We start from the raw sequence: 16,684 nt of genomic DNA, 5'->3' as shown, positions 1-16,684 counted from the left end.
AAAGAAGAAAGATGTACGTGGGAAGCTGTGTATTGCGGCCGCCTTTAGCAACACAAACACAGCCGGTGTTTCCTTGTTTACATTCCCAAAAGCTGACAGTGAAGCTTTACTATGGAACAGAGCGGCCAAACGAACATGGTTCCCTACCACATGTCAACCGGCAGGTTTCCTTGAGAAAATGGTGGCAATAAGTCGGCTCTTACCATAGACATGAGCGGAGAGTTTGCGTCATTCTTCTTGCAGCTGCGGACTCTCTTGCCTCCTCCCACCGGCCGCCCCCGACCGTCGGATGCTTACATCGTGGAGAAGGGGAAAAAAAAAAAATCTCAACCCGGCTACCTTGCCTTGTCGAGAAACGTGGTTTCCCACAGAGACACTGGCGGTCACCACACCCGTGGCTACACCCCTCTGACTTTCAGGTACGACCATATAGTCTCACTAAAACACTAGTAACACAATAAACAGATTAGGGATTTTCCAGAATTATCCTAGTAAATGGGTCTAATAACATCTGAATCGCTCCCACTGCCCTCGTCTTTTTTTTTTCTAGTCCTTCACTCTCACTTTCCTCATCCACGAATCATTCATCCTCGCTCAAATTAATGGGGAAATCGTCGCTTTCTCGTTCCGAATCGCTCTCGCTGCTGGTGGCCATGATTGTGAACAATGTGAGGCGCTCCATAACCCGTGACGTCACGCGCACATCGTCTGCTACTTATGGTACAGGCAAGGCTTTTTTATTAGCGACCAAAAGTTGGGAACTTTATCGTCGATGTTCTCTACTAAATCCTTTCAGCATAAATATGGCAATATCGCGAAATGATCAAGTATGACACATAGAATGGACCTGCTATCCCCGTTTAAATAAGAAAATCTAATTTCAGTAAACCTTTAATGACTCCAGTATCGATCATATACTGATACTTAGAGAGGGCTACTGATCACATTCGAACCGATACGGTACTAATTCCTGGTACCTGGGAATCGATACCGGTACCCTTGCGTATGTTAATAAAAATTCATTGTTTTTGACAAAAAAAAAGAGCTGATTATGATAACTGCTGTCCTGTTGGCAGTAGTGTTTAATTGATAGTGTTTCTTGTTGTGTCCTAAAAAGTGTTAATACAGAACGTATTACACACCAACTGTTTGATTGTAACATGCATCTTATTTATAGTTTCCATTTACTAAATTGGAGGCGTTAAAATTGCAAAGTAAAATCGCTCATGCTAATGAGTTGCATGTCAATAGCAAAGCCAACGTTTGTTAGCAAATTTTTGGGAAAGTCGAACCCAACTTTAATGACGCCAACGCATTTTTTGAGTCGGTTTCTTTGTTGGCATTGAAAATGTCAACATCACCTAGAGTTAGTCTGACTGAGTCTGCTCTCAGTGCTGCTGGAGCGAGCGTCCATCTGCCCTCCTCTGACGTGTGGTCTACTGATTGTGATTATTGTTATATTATCCTCTCTTTTACTTAATAATTTCCTGTTATTAACTGCTTCCATCTACACTTCTTAAACTTTACCAAACACTTATTTATTGGTATTGTTTTAAGCTAGCTTAGCAGTTAGCCTAGCTATTAACATGCCTGTTCCTGGCTTGTCCTGTGTAGCATGTTTCGCCTTGTCCTCCAGTGATAATCTTACTTGATAATGATACTAAGAAATGCAGTGATTATTATTAGCCTAGTGTGTGTACAGAGACACATAATTAGCTGTTAGCTGATCAGCCGGGGCGCAAAAAAAAATACGGTATTGGCCAGAGGGGGTGAATGTATTTTTCCCTGAAAATGGGCCGATTGCTACATATTTCTAATAACATTTCCTATTTCAAGGTATCAAACAAAGTGTTTATTTTGTTAATAGATCCATAAAGAAAAAAGTGTACTGCAGGGTTGTACGGTTTACTGGTACTAGAATAGTATCGCGGTACTAATGAATCAAAACCGGTACTATATTCTGTTTGAAAAGTACTGGTTCCCCATTTTTTTTCTTTTTCTAATGGGCATGGCGGCGCGTCTTCGTCACGTTGTGACATTGCTGGGTTTACGAGCAGAGGAGGATGTTCGGCAGCGCACACACACAGAGTACTTACAAGCAGACACACTGTATAAACAGAAAAGGAAGAATGGACTCATTTTGGTTGAAAAAGTAAAGATACATTTGAAGTTATAACACTGAAACACTCCAAGGAAGAGGTGCTTTAAGATAGTGGTCCCTAACCTTTTTTGCACCAAAGGCTGGTTTAATGTAGGCATTATTTCCAGGGGCCGGCTTTCCAATTGTGCCAGATAAATACAGCAAAAATAAGTGCATGAAAGATACAAGTCACTAAAACGCGGAATGAGTGGGAGCCCTGGGCTTGTTTCTTTGAAATGAGATGCAGATAGAAATCAGCTTTTGGCTACAACCTGTCACATGTATATTTTATATGTTTAATAATGTGCATTGTGTATATAATGTTTTAAAGTTCTAGCAAATATAACGAATGGTAACTTCCAATGAGGAGTTTTATTGTCCATCTATAAACAAGCTTATTAGCGTGTATAGTGGGACAGGCGAATGTTTATAAATTATTTAATGTTTCTCTGCGGTTTGGTAGCAAATGCGCCACGAACCGGTACCGGTCCCTGGACTGGTGGTTGGGGACCACTGCTTTAAGACATGGCTAGCTAGTTAGCAGCTAACATCCATTCGCAGTCAGCAGTGTTTTATCGACTACTAAATCACTAATCCTGGCCTCCATGGCGAAAAAGTAAGTTTCTTACAAGTATTTTAATCACTGGAGGACGAGGAATAACTAAACATGCTTCACTACACACTGTAGGAGGATACAATAGCTTACCGGCATCACTGCTAACAAAAGATACTGTTCCTGGATGTAAACAAACGCCATGGGTGGATTTCCACCTGAAATCCACTGTAATGATACCAAGTACAAAAACGTCGATACTACTATGATTACATCAATATTTTTAGCATCACAAAATCTTCTTTTATTTAAAAAAAAATTATATTATGTTAATATAGTCAGGAAATATGTCCCTGGACACATGAGGACTTTGAATATGACTAATGTATGATCCTGTATCTACTTTGTATCGGATCCATACCCAAATGTGTGGTATCATCCAAAACTAATGTAAAGTATCAAAGATGAGAATAATAAGTGATTATTACATTTTAACAGAAGTGTAGATAGAACGTGTTAAAACAGAAAATAAGCAAATATTAACAGTAAATGAACAAGTAGATGAATAATCCATTTTACAGTTTGTCCCTCATAATGTAGACAAAATAATAGGCAAATAAATGACACAATATGTTACTGCGTACATCAGCAGACTAATTAGTAGTCTTTGTTTGTTTGCTTACTACTAAAAGACAAGTTGTATAGTATGTTCAGTGTTTTATTTAAAGATTTTTTGCTACAATAAAGACAATAATTACATTTTTTTGGGGTCCCCTTTATTTAGAAAAGTATCGAAACACATTTTGGTACCGGTACCGGTACTAATCTATTGGCATGGGGACAACCCTAGTGTGCTGTAACTAATACGAAACTTCTGCTTTTATAGATGATGGCATGGATGCAACAAAACTGCCGCTAGTATTCACTCCTTCTTGAAAAAAAAATACAAATATTTGCATAAATAATCCAAAGAAACTGGAAGACATGAATGATTTGTCTGTTTGACTTTGGCTAAGGTGATAGTTGACGTGTGCAGTTAAGGTGGTTGTAAAAGTGCTGCTTTGTCTCCCTCTGCTGGTGACAGTGGATCATTACAGAGCTGGCCTGCTACACTTACTCCATGGCGGTGGTTCCGCTGTACGAGACCCTGGGGCTAGAGGCCATGGTCCATATCCTCAACCTGGGTGAGACGCACAACAGCACACCCTTTTGTTTCATCCTTCCATCTGAGCCCACCCTTCTCATGATTGCCTTCCATGTGGGGGGACTTTAGCGGGGATCTCTGTGGTGGTCTGCGACCGCGAGGAGAAGGCTGCCTCGCTGCTGGAGAACAAGGAGAAGGGCCACGCTCCCAAACTCTCCTGCCTCGTTCTCTTTGACGACTTCAGCCAGGCCCTGGTGGCCAGGGCCAGGGCTTGCCAGGTGGAGATTCTCAAACTGTCACAGCTCATGGTGAGCGGCATCGCTTTGGATCTAATAATGTCTGCAAATTAAACGCTATAATCCACAAATATACTTCCCACAGTTTGTAATACTGTTTTAAAGTAAAGTTATGGTATAACTGTGATTGATTACTTTGTCACGGACCTGGGACACTTTTCGTTTATGGGAAAAGGTGTTAAATGTAGACGTGTGTACAGCTTTAAAAATTAATTGGATTGAGAGACAGACAATCCCAGTGACATGAGTAACATTTTCTTGTCATGAATATTCAACTTATGGATTTTTAAAACCGGTGAAAATGCACTCATTTCTAGTTTACTTCTAAAAGTCAGTATTTTAGGTGTGACCTTTTTGTTAGAATGTCCTAACCTTCTTAATTATTAGCTCATTTTAAAAATGTTGGAGACCTTGCTAAACAAACAAACAGGAAAAAAAGAGGTTTCACATTTAAAATATATTTTTAATTGCTCAAAATAATGAAATTAGCGTAAATCCAGTAAACTTTTATTCTTCATCAAAGAAAACCTCTCAACGGTTTGCAAATTAAAACGGAAGAAGATAAACATTTTCAAACAATTAAATGCAAATATGCACCTGGGGATAGGTTGATTGGCAACACTAAAATTTGCCCTAGTGTGTGTGAGTGTGAATGTTGTCTGTCTATCTGTGTTGGCCCTGCGATGAGGTGGATGGATAAATGCAAATAATATTAAAAGTGTATTGTGTGTAGGGTTGCAAAATGTCATGAATATTCAAAGCTGGAAACTTACCATGGGATTTAAGGGGAATATATGGGAATTAATGGGAATACACATTAAATGCAACATGCTAGATCTTGCAGCATGATTATTAGATAAAACAACCTGATTTCATGCAAATTAAGTTGAATTTCAACTAGGGCTGGGCGATATGGCCTTTTTTTAATATCTCTATTTTTTTAGGCCATATCGCGATACACAATATATATCTGGATATTTTTGACTTAGCCTTGAATGAACACTTGATGCATATAATCACAGCAGTATGATGATCCTATGTGTCTACATTAAAACATTCTTCTTCATACAGCATTAATATATGCTCATTTTAAACTTTCATGCAGAGAGGGAAATCACAACTAAGTCAATTTACAAAAAGTGTATTTATTTAAACAGTTGTTAAGCAGTGGCACAAACATTCATGTCATTTCAAAACAGAAAGTGCAAGGTTGTCAGAGACATTTTAAAACAAGTTATTAGTGCACTTTTGTGCATGATGCCACTAAGATGACATATCAAAACCACACTAAATTAAAGTGCACTTTTTGTGCAGAACGTCACTCCAATAGTTTAAAACAAATAAAGTGCACTTTTGTGCATGATGTCACACAAGGTATTTCAATAACTGTCAAATAAAAATTAGCTGCACAATAGGAAATTAAATCGCTATGTGGTTGGTTACTGCGGACGTTATCTCCTTATATTGTCCGAACGGAGATGTTGACATGCAGAGTAATCACTCTTCATTCTCTAGCAGGTGAATTGTCAAATGATGCTACATATTAGAGTAATGCTACTTTTTGTAGCAACGCTTTTGACTCACACTTGACAAATTAATGTTGTCTGTTCGACATATTCCCACTTGAAGCCAAACCAACGGCAGACGATGGACCCCTTGCTGTTTTTCTTGGGAATTAATTCTTCCTTCATTTGTTACCTGATTCGCACCTTCTTTCTCTCGTATTACCACTTGCACCACAGCTAACGTTACCCATGCTGCTACCTCTCTGCCCCGCGAGGGCGTATACGTATGTGACGTATGTTAAAAGGTGTGCTTGCTGTCTTGTAGAAGGAGAGACAAGAAAGAGTGGGAAGAGTCTGTAGTGTAATGCCAGCAGCTAAAAGCAACTGTATGAAAATGTATACTCAAATATCACAATATAGTCATTTTCTATATCGCACAGAGACAAACCCGCAATATGTTGAGTATATTGCTATATCGCCCATCCCTAAGGCACACTGGTTTATGTTATATTTGAAATATTGCAATGATGATAAATTGTGTTGTGGCAGTTGCTGATGTCGACAACAAAAAACACTCGATTGCTTTTCCAAACACTTCTTTGATGGTGAACTGCTCACATGAGAATGCTAAACAGGGCGTGCTTAAGGTTGAATGGCTTTGTAAAAACACTGAGACAAAGTCTAAGTTCTTTGTGTTATTCATGGTGGTTTTAAAACTTCACCATTTTTTGTCCTCAGAATTTTCACACATTTGAAGTGTTTTGTCGAGAGGATTATTTGCATTTTCAGAATGTGCTTGTTCTACTTTTGACACCAGTGAGTGTGTAAAGTAAGACAAAGAAAACAATCTGAAGTTGTCTTTATTTTTAAGTTATTATTGCCATGACTTTACCTGTCCAGCCTAGGTTGGGATAGATTTTCCTTAATGAATTCAAATGAGTTTGACGCCCCTGATCTAAGAGAATGTCTGGCCACTGTCTCTCTGATTGGTAACGTGACTACAGGGCGCCATGTTGGAATAAACCTCTCCTTGTCTGACATTGCAGGAGCTGGGAAAGCAAAACCTTCAAGATCCTGTGGTGAGTTTTTCTTTCTTCTTGTAACGTTCAGTCAGGATTTTTGTTTTTGTGATTGTTGACATGAAAATGCCTGAATTTCCTCTGCTTTCTCACAAAGTTGTGACAAAAGATGCAATGTTTCGAATCGACTTGTGATTAATCTAGAAGCGGAGACAAGGCCAACTACTTTTCAATGTACCAAGTGGAAGGGATCATTCATATATATCATTTATAATAATTTATTTATGAAAGAGAGGTTAACAAGTTAAAGGTGTTTAATGATAATACAAGCATGTTTCTTTCATGAAGACAAGAATATGAGTTGGTATGATTGTGATCACTTGCATTGATTGGAATCAGACAGTAGTGATGATATTGCCAGCAAGAAGGTGAATGTTGAAGTGAAGGTGAAGGTTCTTCTATCCCTGTCCTCCACAGCCGCCCCAGCCTGAGGATCTGGCCGTGGTTTGCTTCACCAGTGGAACCACAGGTACTTTCTACCTGTCTACTGTCGGTCTAGTCTGCTGCCAGACTGACTGTGTTGCTTTGAATGCAGGCAAACCTAAGGGAGCCATGATCACCCACGGCAACATCGCCTCCAACACTTCATCCGTCATCAAGATCCTGGAGGTCTGACTCCACTTTGTGTCCTCTTTCCTTGACTTACTCCTTGATTGCCTACTTAGAGATGTTGCACGGTCTGACACTTTGTGACATGTTCCCCTGCAGGGTTCCTTTGTGATTGGGCAAGAAGACATCTCCATCTCCTACCTGCCCCTGGCACACATGTTTGAGAGGATGATCCAGGTGGGTCCACTGCTTGATAACTGGGCTCTGGGAGCAGAAGTCAGTGTGCCAGTCCTCGTCTGTGGCCCCATTTTGCTCTGTAATGTTACTGCTGCAACACTCTGTAGAGTAGGGGGTCCAAAATGACACATTCTTTTTCACTTGTGTATTCTTGGTCACGTCATCACAGCTGCACCTGTCTGTCTCCTGAAGACACTTTTTAACTTAGTCTCCAGCTTGACCAGGCCCAGACCCAAGTTTTTAATGATTGGTCCTGAGGCCCTGAAAGGCAAACTTTAACCCAAAATATAGTCACTTTGTTTTCATCCATCCATCTAATATTTGACTGTGAGGTGTTACAGATTAAATATGTGTGCTGCTTGTATAACTTGGCAAAGGACCACCAGTATAACTTGAATGTGGAGAGAAATGAGTGTTTCCATGGACACATCGATGTATTAAATGGGGCGGTCTGCAGCACTTCTGAGTAGATCCTACACTACATGTCCATTAATACTATACCAAGTTGTAGTGTTTGACCAGGCCCAATATTTCTCAGGGAAAGATGCAGCGAACATTTAAAGTGAAATAGTTGGGTCGTTTTAGAAATGTGGACATAAATCTGTCACGATGACGGCTTTTGAAGCGATGCTAAATCAGCAATTGTCTCTATGGACTTTTGAATTGACTCAGTGGCCATGCTGCTAAATGTACCAACAACTGTTGCAAAGGATGAATGAACGTTGAACTTTGCATCTTCTGCTGTCAGGTGTCCATGTTCTGTCACGGAGCTCGTGTGGGCTTCTACCAAGGAGACATTTCCCTCCTGATGGATGACATCAAAACCCTCAAGCCCACCTTCTTCCCCGTGGTGCCTCGCTTGCTCAATCGCATCTACGACAAGGTCGCCTTCCCTGGCCGCATCCCCGCGCCCTTTTTTTGTTGTCTCTAAGCAGCCATTTTTTCCCTGCAGATTATGGGCTCGGTGACGTCTCCGTTGAGACGAGCGCTGCTTCACTACGCCGTGAAGAGGAAGCAGGCGGAGCTCGGCAGTGGCGTGGTGCGCAACAACAGTCTTTGGGACAAACTGGTCTTCAACAGGATCCAGGTCAGTCTGCTAGGCTACACTGCAACAACAGTCTTTGGGACAAACTGGTCTTCAACAGGATCCAGGTCAGTCTGCTAGGCTACACTGCAACAACAGTCTTTGGGACAAACTGGTCTTCAACAGGATCCAGGTCAGTCTGCTAGGCTACACTGCAACAACAGTCTTTGGGACAAACTGGTCTTCCACAGGATCCAGGTCAGTCTGCTAGGCTACACTGCAACAACAGTCTTTGGGACAAACTGGTCTTCAACAGGATCCAGGTCAGTCTGTTAGGCTACACTGCAACAACAGTCTTTGGGACAAACTGGTCTTCAACATGATCCAGGTCAGTCTGCTAGGCTACACTGCAACAACAGTCTTTGGAACAAACTGGTCTTCAACAGGATCCAGGTCAGTCTGTTAGGCTACACTGCAACAACAATCTTTGGGACAAACTGGTCTTCAACAGGATCCAGGTCAGTCTTCTAGGCTCCACTGCAACAACAGTCTTTGGGACAAGCTGGTCTTCAACAGGATCCAGGTCAGTCTGCTAGGCTACACTGCAACAACAGTCTTTGGGACAAACTGGTCTTCAACAGGGTCCAGGTCAGTCTGCTAGGCTACACTGCAACAACAGATTTTGGGAGAAACTGGTCTTCAACAGGATCCAGGTCAGTCTGCTAGGCTCCACTGCAACAACAGTCTTTGGGACAAACTGGTCTTCAACAGAATCCAGGTCAGTCTGCTAGGCTACACTGCAACAACAGTCTTTGGGACAAACTGGTCTTCAACAGGATTCAGGTCAGTCTGCTAGGCTACACGGCAACAACAGTCTTTGGGACAAACTGGTCTTCAACAGGATCCAGGTCAGTCTTCTAAGCCAGTATTTTTCAACATTTTTGAGCCTAGGCACATTTTTTTCATTGAAAAAATGTGGCGGCACACCACAAACAGAAAACATTGAAAAATGAAACTCGGCCGCCGATATTGACAGTAGAAAGTTGTTCTTGCAAGTGTTGGATATGAATTCAAACCATAACTAACCATGCATCACTATAACTCTTGTCTCAAAGTAGGTGTACTGTCAAGACCTGTCACATCACACCGTGACTAATTTTTTGTTTTTTTGTGTTTTCCTGTGTGTAGTGTTTTAGTTCTTGTCTTTTGGTGGCTTTTCCTGTTTTGTTGGTATTTTCTTGTAGTAGTTTAATTTCTTCCCTGAGCGCTATTCCCCACACCTGCTTTGTTTTAGTAATCAAAAATATTTAAGTTGTCGCTATCCTTCTTTGTGTGGACAATGTTGATTATCATGTCATGTTCGGATGTACTTTGTGGACGCCTTCTCTGCTCCACACGCTGTAAGTAATGGCTGTTGTCCAGAATTCCGTTTTTGTTTACTTTGTAGCCAGTTCAGTTTTACTTTCATTCTGCATAGTCATCCCTAAGTTCCAATGCTTTTTCTTAGCGGCACTCGCCTTCTGTTTATTTTTGGTTTAAGCGTTAGATACCTTTTGACCTGCACGCTGCCGCCCTCTGTTGTCTGCGTATTGTGATCATAACAAAGCAATTAGCCACCTGCCGCCACCTATTAATATGGAAGAGTATTACACGGTTACTCTGTCAAGCTCCAGACAGCACAGACAATCAACAACGCCACATTTGCGGATTACAATTACTGGTTTGCAAAAAATATGTTTAACCCAGTTCGGTGAAATTGGACAAGCAGTAGGAAATGGATGGACATAATCTCCCACGGCACACCAGACTGTATCTCACGGCACAACAGCATACCACAGCACAGTAGTTGAAAAACACTGTTCTAGGCTACACTGCAACAACAGTCTTTGGGACAAACTGGTCTTCAACAGGATCCAGGTCAGTCTGCTAGGCAAGTGGTTCTCAAATGGGGGTACGCGTACCCCTGGGGGTACTTGAAGGTATGCCAAGGGGTATGTGAGATTTTTTAAAAATATTCTAAAAAAAGCAACAATTCAAAAATCCTTTATAAATATATTTATTGAATAATACTTCAACAAAAACTGTTGTTGCAGTGGAGCCTAGAAGACTGACCTGGATCCTGTTGAAGACCAGTTTTTCCCAAAGACTGTTGTTGAAGTGTAGCCTAGAACGGTGGTTCTCAACCTTTTTTCAGTGATGTTCCCCCTGTGAACATTTTTTTAATTCAAGTACCCCCTAAACAGAGCAAAGCATTTTTGGTTGAAAAAAAGAGATAAATAAGTAAAATACAGCACGTTGTCATCAGTTTCTGATTTATTAAATTGTACAACAGTACACAATATTGCTCATTTGTTGTGGTCTTTCTTGGACTATTTGGAAAAAAGATGTAAAAATAACCAAAACCTTGTTGAAAAATAACCAAGTGATTCAATTATAAATAAAGATTTCTACACATAGAAGTAATCATCAACTTAAAGTGCCCTCTTTGGGGATTGTAATAGAGATTCATCTGGATTCATGAACTTAATTCTAAACATTTCTTCACAAAAAAATAAATCTTTAACATCAATATTTATGGAACATGTCCACAAAAAATCTAGCTGTCAACACTGAATATTGCATTGTTGTATTTTTTTTTTCACAGTTTATGAACTTACATTCATATGTTGTCAAAAGTAGTATCCAATAAATATATTTATAAAGGATTTTTGAATTGTTTCTACTTTTAAAATATTTTTAAAAAATCTCACGTACCCCTTGGCATACCTTCAAGTACCCCAATGGGTACGTGTACCCCCATTCGAGAACCACTGATCTACAAAGATACAAATAATTGCTATTGTGACATCTAGTGGACACATTTAGAACTGTTTATTTCATTCAAAAATTCTGGCTCATTTTTATACTTAGCAAACTCATCCGGCGGGCCGGATAAAACCTGTTCGGGGGCCTGATCTGTCCCGCGGGCCGTACGTTTGACACCACTGGGTTAGACTGTCCGCCCTGAGAGCGGTAGGTTGTGAGTTCAAATCCCGGCCGAGTCATACAAAAGACTATAAAAGTGAGACCCATTGCCTCCCTGCTTGGCACTCAGCATCAAGGGTTAGAATTGGGGGTTAAATCAGCATAAATGATTCCCGGGCGCGGCACCGCAGCTGCCCACTGCTCCCCTCACTTCCCAGGAGGTGATCAAGGGGATGGGTCAAATGCAGAGGACAAATTTCACCACACCTAGTGGGTGTGTGACAATCATTGGTACTTTAGCTTAAACTTTAACTTCAAAGTTGGTGACAAAAGGGATAGCAAAGATCTTTGGAAGGACATAATGGTGGAGGTTTTAAGTGTTTTTGTGCATGTAGCTGGTGGCACTGACATGCAAGTAGGCAAGCGGCTTGCAGACATTCCACAAGGTGCTGTGAAAGTTTGTAGAAGGAGCGAACGATCCAAGCAGCATATTGAGTTGGTGCTGGAAGAAGCCACTGAGAATTTTTGGCGGTGGGAAGCGGAGGAAAAAATCCGCTGAGGCAGGATTCATCTCGCTGCTTTTTGTCTTCCTGCAGGCCAGCTTGGGAGGAAACCTGCGCTTCGCCCTGACGGCGTCCGCTCCCATCTCCCCCACCGTGCTGTCCTTCCTGCGAGCCACGCTGGGCTGCCTCATCTTCGAAGGTTACGGGCAGACGGAATGCACAGCAGGGTGCACTTTCTCCATGCCGGGTGACTGGAGCGCAGGTCAGACATTACGGGGCCATTTTGATGGATTTTTGTTTTTGAACTTTTAGGACTCCTCTCAAAAGGGTCTCAGTTAAAAAAATATTTAAAATATAAATACTTTTTTATTTGACGCGTAAATCTTTCGATTTATGCCCTTTTTGTCTAAAACTGAAACTATCCAATAATTCCCCCAAAACTATTGTCAAAGTTGAATATTTGATGTGGAATAATTAGTTTTAAATAGGTCAATAATTCAAAACAACATTGATTTTGATTATTTTTGGAGCAATGACAGTTAAAAAAAACACAAAAATTCTCAGTGATTCAAAAAGGCCCATTCATAAACAGGGCTTCACGGTGGCAGATGGGTTAGTGCGTCTGCCTCACAATACGAAGGTCCTGAGTAGTCCAGGGTTCAAACCCAGGCTCGGGATCTTTCTGTGTGGAGTTTGCATGTTCTCCGCGTGAATGCGTGAGTTCCCCCCGGGTACTCCGGCTTCCTCCCACCTCCAAAGACATGCACCTGGGGATAGGTTGATTGGCAACACTAAATTGGCCCTAGTGTGTAAATGTGAGTGTGAATGTTGTCTGTCTATCTGTGTTGGCCCTGCGATGAGGTGGCGACTTGTCCAGGGTGTACACCCCTTCCGCCCGATTGTAGCTGAGATAGGCACCAGCGCCCCCCGCGATCCCGAAGGGAATACGCGGTAGGAGATGGATAGATGGATGGATAATTCAAAACATTTTTTAGCCTTTCAACACTTATGTCTCTAGATCAACCTCAGATCTCTGTGTCGTTTATAAGTTTGTATTTATTTTTTTGCTTTGTGTTGTTTTATGGCAAAAAAAACAAAATATGTGTAATATTTTGTCCTACAAATATGTCAAAGTGTAATATTTAATGTGATGTAGTTAGAAGGTTAATTAAGTCAATAATTCACAACAACGTTGATTTTGATTCATTAATATTTTTGAGCAATGACGGCTAAAAAAAATACATTAATATTTTCGGGGATAGAAAAGGGCCCCACTCATAAAACGTTTAATATGAGTCATAAATTATTATTATTTGTTTATTTTCTACAAACCCTGTTTCCATATGAGTTGGGATATAGTGTTGGATGTAAGTATAAACGGAATACATTATTTGCAAATCATTTTCAACCCATATTCAGTTGAATGCACTACAAAGACAAGATATTTTAAGTTCAAACTCATAAACTTTTTTTTTTTTGCAAATAATAATTAACTTAGAATTTCATGGCTGCAACACGTGCCAAAGTAGTTGGGAAAGGGCATGTTCACCACTGTGTTACATCACCTTTTCTTTTAAAAACACTCAATAAACGTTTGGGAACCGAAGAAAGTAATTGTTGAAGCTTTGAAAGTGGAATTCAATCAATCAATCAATGTTTATTTATATAGCCCCAAATCACAAATGTCTCAAAGGACTGCACAAATCATTACGACTACAACATCCTCGGAAGAACCCACAAAAGGGCAAGGAAAACTCACACTCACACTCTAGGGGACCGAAAGCAATGGATGTCGAGCGGGTCTAACATGATACTGTGAAAGTTCAATCCATAGTGGCTCCAACACAGCCGCGAGAGTTCAGTTCAAGCGGATCCAAGACAGCAGCGAGAGTCCCGTCCACAGGAAACCATCTCAAGCGGAGGCGGATCAGCAGCGTAGAGATGTCCCCAACCGATACACAGCCGAGCGGTCCATCCTGGGTCCCGTCGAGCGGTCCATCCTGGGTCTCGACTCTGGACAGCCAGTACTTCATCCATGGTCATCGGACCGGACCCCCTCCACAAGGGAGGGGGGGACATAGGAGAAAGAAAAGAAGCGGCAGATCAACTGGTCTAAAAAGGAGGTCTATTTAAAGGCTAGAGTATACAGATGAGTTTTAAGATGAGAGTTAAATGCTTCTACTGAGGTAGCGTCTCGAACTGTTACCGGGAGGGCATTCCAGAGTACTGGAGCCCGAACGGAAAATGCTCTATAGCCCGCAGACTTTTTTTGGGCTCTAGGAATCACTAATAAACCGGAGTCTTTTGAACGCAGATTTCTTGCCGGGACATATGGTACAATACAATCGGCAAGATAGGCTGGAGCTAGACCGTGTAGTATTTTATACGCAATTAGTAAACCTTAAAGTCACATCTTAAGTGCACAGGAAGCCAGTGCAGGTGAGCCAGTACAGGCGTAATATGATCAAACTTTCTTGTTCTTGTCAAAAGTCTAGCAGCCGCATTTTGTACCAACTGTAATCTTTTAACGCTAGACATGGGGAGACCCGAAAATAATACGTTACAGTAATCGAGACGAGACGTAACAAACGCATGGATAATGATCTCGGCGTCTTTAGTGGACTAAATGGAGCGAATTTTAGCGATATTACGGAGATGAAAGAAGGCCGTTTTAGTAACGCTTTTAATGTGTGACTCAAAGGAGAGAGTTGGGTCGAAGATAATACCCAGATTTTTTACAGAGTCACCTTGTTTTATTATTTGGTTGTCAAATGTTAAAGTTGTATTATTAAATAAAGGTCGGTGTCTACCAGGACCGATAATCAGTATTTCCGTTTTTTTGGCGTTAAGTTGCAAAAAATTAGCGGACATCCATTGTTTAATTTCGTTAAGACACGCTTCCAACTGACTGCAGTCCGGCGTGTTGGTCAGCTTTAGGGGCATGTAGAGTTGGGTGTCATCAGCATAGCAGTGAAAGCTAATACCGTATTTGCGTATGACGTCACCCAGCGGCAGCATGTAGATGCTGAAGAGTACAGGGCCAAGGACCGAACCCTGGGGAACTCCACACGTTACCTTAACATAGTCCAAGGTCATACTGTTATGGGAGACGCACTGCATCCTATCAGTAAGATAAGAGTTAAACCAAGACAGGGCTGAGTCTGACATACCAATTCGTGTTTTGATACGCTCTAATAAAATATTATGATCGACGGTATCGAAAGCAGCGCTAAGATCGAGGAGCAGCAACATAGATGACGCATCAGAGTCCATCGTTAGCAATAGATCATTAGTCAATTTTGGGAGGGCTGTCTCAGTAGAGTGATTTGCCCTGAAACCGGATTGAAAGGTTTCACATAGATTGTTAAACGCTAAGTGTTCATTTAGCTGCTCTGCAACAATTTTTTCGAGGATTTTCGAAATAAAGGGAAGGTGAGACACCGGTCGGTAGTTTACCATGAGGTCAGGATCGAAGTTAGGTCTTTTAAGGAGAGGATGAATAACCGCTTTTTTGAATGCTAGGGGAATGCCAGAGGAAAGTGATAAGTGTATAATATTTAGCACTGATGGACCTAATAATACAAAAAGCTCCTTGATAAGTTTCCCAGGAAGTGGGTCAAGTAAACATGTTGTTTGTTTTATTCCATTTACACGTTGTAACAATTCTTCTAATGTTATTTCATCAAAACGAGAGAAACTATTTTGGATATTTGCAGTATCCGCCGTATACACAGTCGTATCTGTGTTACTATAACCCTGTTGTAGCTGGGACGCATTGTCTTTAATCTCCTTTCTAATAAGTTCAATTTTCTTATTAAAGAACTTCATAAAGTCATCTGCCAAATGGGTGGAGCTACTGGAAGGAGTCCCTTGTTGGGTTAGCGATGCTACTGTACCAAACAAAAATTTTGGATCGTTTTTATTAATGCGGATGAGATTTGAGTAATAATTAGTTTTAGCTAAGGTAAGCATGCATTTATAAGTTATTAAACTATCACTCCATGCTTGATGGTGCACCTCAAGTTTAGTCGTGCGCCATTTGCGTTCCAGCTTTCTACATAATAATTACTGAGCTCTAGTTTCTTCAGTAAACCATGGCGTACGCCTTTTTGGAGCCTTTTTTAACTTCAGCGGTGCTATACTATCAATGGTTCCGCGCAGGGCGTTGTTAAAGTTGTTAGTGAGGTTATCAATAGAGCCCACATACTTTGGGAACGGTGCCATTACCGAGGGCAGTAGGTCAGCAAGAGTCGTCGTTGTGGCAGCATTAATGTTGCGGCTGCTATAGCAGTTATTATTATCATTACCTTGCCGAACATGAGTCTGAACTTCGAATTTTATAAGGTAATGATCGGACATTACTTTAGTATACGGGAGTATACTAAAGTCGGTTCATTTATTATTTGTGTAAGACCACAGCTATCGATTATAGTCTGGAGCGCCACGCACGGTGGGTCCAATGGGGTATTCATATGGATATTAAAGTCCCCCATTATAATTATATTATCGGCGTGCGTCACTAGATCAGCAACAAACTCTGAGAATTCACTAATAAAGTCCGAATAGGGCCCTGGGGGGAGGTAGATAACGGCCAGGCACAGAGGCAGCGGTGTGGCAGACTTCATAGAAAGCACCTCAAACGATATATATTTATTATTTAAGTTAGGACTAAAGTTAAAGTTTTTTTTTT

General features: G+C 41.1%; 1 protein-coding gene across 4 annotated transcripts in view; it reads left to right on the top strand.

The window, feature by feature from the left end:
• acsl2 (acyl-CoA synthetase long chain family member 2) overlaps nt 1-16,684 on the top strand; it is a 98,738-nt gene that overhangs the window by 56,839 nt on the left and 25,215 nt on the right. For all 4 annotated transcript variants that reach the window (XM_061906069.1, XM_061906068.1, XM_061906070.1 and 1 more), the window contains 9 exons: nt 3,778-3,877; nt 3,967-4,145; nt 6,685-6,717; nt 7,135-7,186; nt 7,253-7,326; nt 7,426-7,503; nt 8,252-8,386; nt 8,456-8,590; nt 12,088-12,256. In XM_061906069.1, coding sequence (XP_061762053.1) covers nt 3,778-3,877; nt 3,967-4,145; nt 6,685-6,717; nt 7,135-7,186; nt 7,253-7,326; nt 7,426-7,503; nt 8,252-8,386; nt 8,456-8,590; nt 12,088-12,256 — 955 coding nt within the window. The remainder of the gene's footprint in view (nt 1-3,777; nt 3,878-3,966; nt 4,146-6,684; nt 6,718-7,134; nt 7,187-7,252; nt 7,327-7,425; nt 7,504-8,251; nt 8,387-8,455; nt 8,591-12,087; nt 12,257-16,684) is intronic.

The sequence above is a fragment of the Nerophis ophidion genome, linkage group LG07, assembly GCF_033978795.1.
Source record: "Nerophis ophidion isolate RoL-2023_Sa linkage group LG07, RoL_Noph_v1.0, whole genome shotgun sequence".
NCBI lineage: Eukaryota > Metazoa > Chordata > Actinopteri > Syngnathiformes > Syngnathidae > Nerophis > Nerophis ophidion.
Note: the sequence above shows the minus strand (reverse complement) of the source record. Positions and strands in the feature narration are given on the sequence as shown.